Source organism: Rana temporaria, unplaced genomic scaffold, assembly GCF_905171775.1.
Source record: "Rana temporaria unplaced genomic scaffold, aRanTem1.1, whole genome shotgun sequence".
NCBI lineage: Eukaryota > Metazoa > Chordata > Amphibia > Anura > Ranidae > Rana > Rana temporaria.
Window position 1 is genome coordinate 65375 of NW_024404550.1, and position 6427 is coordinate 71801.

General features: G+C 49.3%; 1 protein-coding gene across 1 annotated transcript in view; it reads left to right on the plus strand.

The window, feature by feature from the left end:
- The window catches only part of LOC120922178 (CAP-Gly domain-containing linker protein 4-like), a gene marked incomplete at its 5' end in the record, with an annotated part of 62425 nt that extends 56526 nt beyond the window's left edge, over window positions 1-5899 (plus strand). The window contains 2 exons of the mRNA XM_040334648.1: window positions 392-467; window positions 5102-5899. Coding sequence (XP_040190582.1) covers window positions 392-467; window positions 5102-5426 — 401 coding nt within the window. The remainder of the gene's footprint in view (window positions 1-391; window positions 468-5101) is intronic.
- Between the last annotated feature and the right edge of the window lie 528 nt (window positions 5900-6427).

Below are 6427 nucleotides of genomic sequence, written 5' to 3' on the forward strand. Positions count from 1 at the left end.
TGTTGTTATTACCATATTTTTATATTTTTATTATTATCTTTTTTTATATGTTTTTTTTTATGATTATTAATAATTTTCTATTTTGATTATTATATTTACAGGTTTCTAAGTTATTTTATTCATATTTTTTTTTTTTTATTCTGTAATTGTATTTGACAGTTACAACGTTAAACAGATGTTATTGCAGCCTGAAGGGGGCAGTGTTCATCTGCAGATTGAAGCCTGAAGGGGGCAGTGTTCATCTGCAGATTGAAGCCTGAAGGGGGCAGTGTTCATCTGCAGATTGAAGCCCCCAGCTTACATTTGATTGTTTTTGTAGCTGTTGGCTGAACGCTTAGATGGACAGTTTTTAGGATCTCTAATAAACCGGATTTTCCCAAATTATTTTCAGGATTTAAAAGAAGTCTGAGCTCCACCTCCAACTCCGCCTCCCAGAAAGATGTCAGCCGGAGACACTCGTTTGGCAGGTATTGATTATAATGGTGGGAGGTGTCGGCTCTCCTTCCCGCCCTCACTGGAGGAATGTCACTGTGATGTCATAATAATAATAATCCAGCCAAAATGTTTCTTCTTGTTACATTTGTACCGAGCCAAGTTTGTTTTCTTCTCAACAAAAGTGTAGTTACATTTTAACCACTTTAGCTCCAGAAGATTTACCCCCCCCCAATGATGTTATTTTAACTGACAATTGCGCGGTTGTGCGACGCTGTACACAATTAGAATTGATGTCCTTATTTTCCCCCAAATTGCGCTTTCTTTTGGTGCCATTTGATGCATGTTTTTTTATTTTTTTTATTTTATTAAATTTTTTCTTGTTTTTTATTTTTTTTATTTACATTTTTTTTTTGCGCTATAAACGGAAAAAAAGCGACAATTTCGGAAAAAAAATAAACCCCAATATTTTTTTTTTTCTGCTATAAAACCTCCAATAATTATAATATCAAATTTCTTCATCAATTTAGTCCAATATATATTCTGCTACATATTTTTGGTAAATAAAAAAATCACAATAAATGTATATTGATCGGTTTGCGCAAAAAGTTATCGTGACTACGAAATAGGGGATAGGTTTATGGAATTTTTTTTTTTTTTTTTACTGGTGGCGGCGATCAGAGACTTATAGCGGGACTGCGACATTGCAGAGGACAAATCGAACACTAATGCCCTGTACACACGATCGGAATTTCCGATGGGATAAAATCCGACGGAATTTTCCGTTCAAGCTTGTCTTGCATACACACTGTCAGACCAAATTTCGATCGTCCAAAACGCGGTGACGTAAAACTCTACGACGAGCCGAGATAAATTAAGTCCAATGCTTGATTCTGGTGGCTCAGCCCCACCCTCGCTCTCTCCTTATTGGCTCACTGGCTGCGATTGGCTCCCGCTGTTGTCTCAGCCAATAAGGAAAGAGAGAGAGACCCAGGAGAGCTGCTCCTCTCGTGCACATCGCTGGAGCGAGATGGGGTTCAGGCAAGTATTGGGAGGGGGGGCTTTACACAGAAGGTTCTTAACCTTAAATGTATAGAATGTATAGAACGTAAAAAAAACATGGAACCTTTACAACCACTTCAGTCATAAATGATGGTGCGCCAGGAAGACGTCGCATGTGACGAAACATGTCGGGTGGAGCTACGCACTGACGCCATCGTGCCCCAGGTGGGGTTTTTTCTCTGTCAGAGTTCCACACAGACGATCGGAATTTCTGATTTTTTTTCCATCGGAAAAAATTAAAACATGTTCATTGCTCACTTGTAGGACAGCAACCGGCAAGCCGCCATTGCTCACTTGTAGGCCAGCAACCGGCAAGCCGCCATTGCTCACTTGTGGGACAGCAACCGGTAAGCCAACATTGCTCACTTGTAGGCCAGCAACCGGCAAGCTGCCATTGCTCACTTGTAGGACAGCAACCGGCAAGCTGCCATTGCTCACTTGTAGGACAGCAACCGGCAAGCCGCCATTGCTCACTTGTGGGACAGCAACCAGCAAGCCAACATTGCTCACTTGTAGGACAGCAACCGACAAGCCGCCATTGCTCACTTGTAGGATAGCAACCGGCAAGCCGCCATTGCTCACTTGTGGGACAGCAACCGGCAAGCCGCCATTGCTCACTTGTGGGACAGTAACCGGCAAGCCGCCATTGCTCACTTGTAGGCCAGCAACCGGCAAGCCGCCATTGCTCACTTGTGGGACAGCAACCGGCAAGCCGCCATTGCTCACTTGTAGGCCAGCAACCGGCAAGCCGCCATTGCTCACTTGTGGGACAGCGAATGGAAAGCCGCCATTGCTCACTTGTGGGACAGCAACCGGCAAGCCAACATTGCTCACTTGTAGGCCAGCAACCGGCAAGCCAACATTGCTCACTTGTAGGCCAGCAACTGGCAATCCCCATTGCTCACTTGTGGGACAGCGAGTGGAAAGCCGCCATTGCTCACTTGTAGGACAGCGAGTGGAAAGCCGCCATTGCTCACTTGTAGGACAGCGAGTGGAAAGCCGCCATTGCTCACTTGTGGGACAGCGAGTGGAAAGCCGCCATTGCTCACTTGTAGGACAGCGAGTGGAAAGCCGCCATTGCTCACTTGTGGGACAGCGAGTGGAAAGCCGCCATCGCCCACTCTTGGGATGGGGCTGAATAGTGATGCTGAGGATTGCCGCGCTCATCACCTGATTGAGGGCCCCTTCGGACTGTTGCTGTCGGATGCCGTTTGTTCCCTCCGTCTGTTGTGTTCACCATTCGCCCACCGGGGCAAGTTTTTCATACATGTAAAAAATCTGCATTTTTTTTTCTTCTAAGAAATCCTGTAAACCCCCCACAAATGTATATATTTTCTGAAAGCAGAGACCCTGGAGAATAAAATGATGGCAGTTGAAATTTTTGTAAATATCACCCAGCTCTTTATCAAATGCAAAGATTCAAGAAGAAATACACTGAGATAAATTTTAGTGCAAACAAACACAATAGTACACTTTTTAGTTTTTTTGGCAATGTATAAAACTTGGGGGTCCCATCGTTTTTGCGATTCACTCGACGCAACCCCCGAGTTCTTCAGAGGCAACTCTTTAAAAGCCTTTTACAGATTATCGGTTTAGAGTTGGATGGTCCCCAAGCTATTGCCCTCACTCAGACGTTTGCAATCATACATGTTGCACAATCGATGTTTACTTATATGTGCTCACCCTGCAGTGTGTGTACTGGGGGGTGTGTGTACTTGGGGATGTGTGTGTGTACAGGGGGGTGTGTGTGTACTTGGGGGTGTGTGTGTGTGTACTGGGGGTGTGTGTGTGTACAGGGGGTGTGTGTACAGGGGGTGTGTGTACTGGGGGGGTGTACTTGGGGGTGTGTGTGTACTTGGGGGTGTGTGTGTGTACAGGGGGTGTGTGTGTGTGTACTGGGGGGGGGGTGTGTACAGGGGGGGTGTGTGTGTGTACTTGGGGGTGTGTGTGTGTGTACTGGGGGTGTGTGTGTACTTGGGGGGTGTGTGTACTTGGGGGTGTGTGTACTTGGGGGGGTGTGTGTGTGTGTACTTGGGGGTGTGTGTGTGTACTGGGGGTGTGTGTGTGTGTGTACTGGGGGTGTGTGTGTGTACAGGGGGGGTGTGTGTGTACTTGGGGGTGTGTGTGTGTGTACTGGGGTGTGTGTGTGTACTTGGGGTGTGTGCACAGGGAGGGATGTGTGTGTGTGTACTGGTGGGTGTGTGTGTACTGGGGGGTGTGTGTGTACTGGGGGAGTGTACGGGGGTGTGTATGTGTGTGTGTACTGGGGGGGGTGTACTGGGGGTGTGTGTGTGTACAGGGGTGTGTATGTGTACTGGGGGGGGGTGTACTGGGGGTGTGTGTGTGTGTGTGTGTGTGTGTGTGTACTTGGGGGGGTGTGTACTGGGGGTGTGTGTGTGTGTGTGTACTTGGGGGGGGGGGGGGTGTACTGGGGGTGTGTGTGTACTGGGGGAGTGTACTGGGGGGTGTGTGTGTACTGGGGGGTGTGTGTACTGGGGGGGGGTGTACTGGGGGGGGGTGTACTGGGGGGGGGTGTACTGGGGGTGTGTGTGTGTGTGTGTGTGTACTTGGGGGGGGGGGTGTGTACTGGGGGGTGTGTGTGTACTGGGGGGTGTGTGTGTACTGGGGGGGTGTGTACTGGGGGTGTGTGTGTGTGTGTGTACTTGGGGGGGGGGGGGGTGTGTACTGGGGGAGTGTACTGGGGGGTGTGTGTGTACTGGGGGTGTGTGTGTGTGTGTGTGTACTTAGGGGGGGGTGTGTACTGGGGGGTGTGTGTGTACTGGGGGGGTGTGTACTGGGGGTGTGTGTGTGTGTGTGTGTGTGTGTACTTGGGGGGGGGGGGGTGTGTGTACTGGGGGTGTGTGTGTGTGTGTGTACTGGGGGGTGTGTGTGTGCACTGGGGGTGGTGTACTGGGGGGTGTATGTGTGTGTGTGTGTGTGTGTACTTGGGGGGGGGGGGTGTACTGGGGGTGTGTGTGTACTGGGGGAGTGTACTGGGGGGTGTGTGTGTACTGGGGGGTGTGTGTGTACTGGGGGGTGTGTGTACTGGGGGGGGTGTACTGGGGGGGGGGTGTACTGGGGGTGTGTGTGTGTGTGTGTGTGTGTGTACTTGGGGGTGTGTGTGTGTACTGGGGGGTGTGTGTGTACTGGGGGGGTGTGTACTGGGGGTGTGTGTGTGTGTGTGTACTTGGGGGGGGGGGGGTGTGTGTACTGGGGGAGTGTACTGGGGGGTGTGTGTGTACTGGGGGTGTGTGTGTGTGTGTGTACTTAGGGGGGGGTGTGTACTGGGGGGTGTGTGTGTACTGGGGGGGTGTGTGTGTGTGTGTGTGTGTGTACTTGGGGGGGGGGGGGGTGTGTGTACTGGGGGTGTGTGTGTGTGTGTGTACTGGGGGGTGTGTGTGTGTGTGCACTGGGGGTGGTGTACTGGGGGGTGTATGTGTGTGTACTTGGAGGGGGGGTGTGTACTGGGGGTGTGTGTGTGTGTGTGTGCACTGGGGTGTGTGTACTGGGGGGGGGGGGGGTGTACTGGAGGCATATATGTTATAACTTAACGCCTTGTAAATAAATAAATAACCGCCATTTTGTTTTCTCCTCTCCCTCTGACCAGACCCCGGAAGCCGGCCCTCCGCCGTAGTTGGAGCAGCACCAGCTCCACCAGCACGAGTGACGGAGGGGTGAAGCTGCACAAAGGCTCCCAGGTTCTCCTGAGCAGCTCTAATGAAATGGCCGTCATCCGCTACATCGGCCCCACGGACTTCGCCCCCGGCGTCTGGCTGGGCCTGGAACTGCGCTCCGCCAAAGGCAAAAACGACGGGTCGATCGGAGAGCAGCGCTACTTCCACTGCAAACCCAACCATGGCGTCCTCGTCCGACCCGGGAGAGTCACTTATAGAGGGATCAACGGATCCAAGCTGGTGGATGATGTCTGCTGACCCAAGTCCTGGTGGATCGCCAATCCGGAGATTACCGACTCACGCCAGCGCTGATCGTTTTTGTTACTTGTCAAGTCGTTTCTTCTTCTTCCTCCGGTTTTTCTTTCACGTTTCTCAGATGTGTTTCTATCGCCGAGATTGTATCGTTTTTAATTATTTTGTTGTTTTAATGCCAAACTTTCTATCCGGGCTTTCCAATGCCGGTGTTCCGTCAGATTTGGCGACCCGTCATAATTGGTATCGGAAGTGACGTTCCGTCGCCGCCATCCCGCTACACCCCCCGCACTCCTTCACCAAGAAGGGGGCAAGCGGACATCTTGTTACACCCACCGGGGGTTTGCATTTCACGGTTATTTTTAACACAAAAGGTGAAATACAAATACAGGAAAACCTCGGACTGCGAGGATAATCCGTTCCAGAAACATGCTTGTAATCCAAAGCGCTTGTATATCAAAGCAATGTTTTTACAGGGTATAAAAGAGAAGAGAGGCTCCGCCTCTAAGTGTAGCAATAAGTTGCTAAATGTTGTCCCTTCATTACATGTAACCCATATTGCTACACTTGGAGGCTCCTCCCTTCTCTTTTATACTCGGTGGTGACATGACGCTACTCTTATATCAAGACATCGCTTGTATATCAAGACATTGCTTGTATATCAAGACATTGCTTGTATATCAAGACATTGCTTGTATATCAAGACATTGCTTGTATATCAAGACATCGCTTGTATATCAAGTCATCGCTTGTATATCAAGTCATCGCTTGTATATCAATACATCGCTTGTATATCAAGTCATCGCTTGTATATCAAGTCATCGCTTGTATATCAATACAATACATCGCTTGTATATCAATACATCGCTTGTATATCAAGACATTGCTTGTACATCAAGACATCGCTTGTACATCAAGTCATCACTTGTACATCAAGTCATCGCTTGTACATCAAGACATCGCTTGTATATCAAGACATCGCTTTTATATAAAGACATAATCGCTTG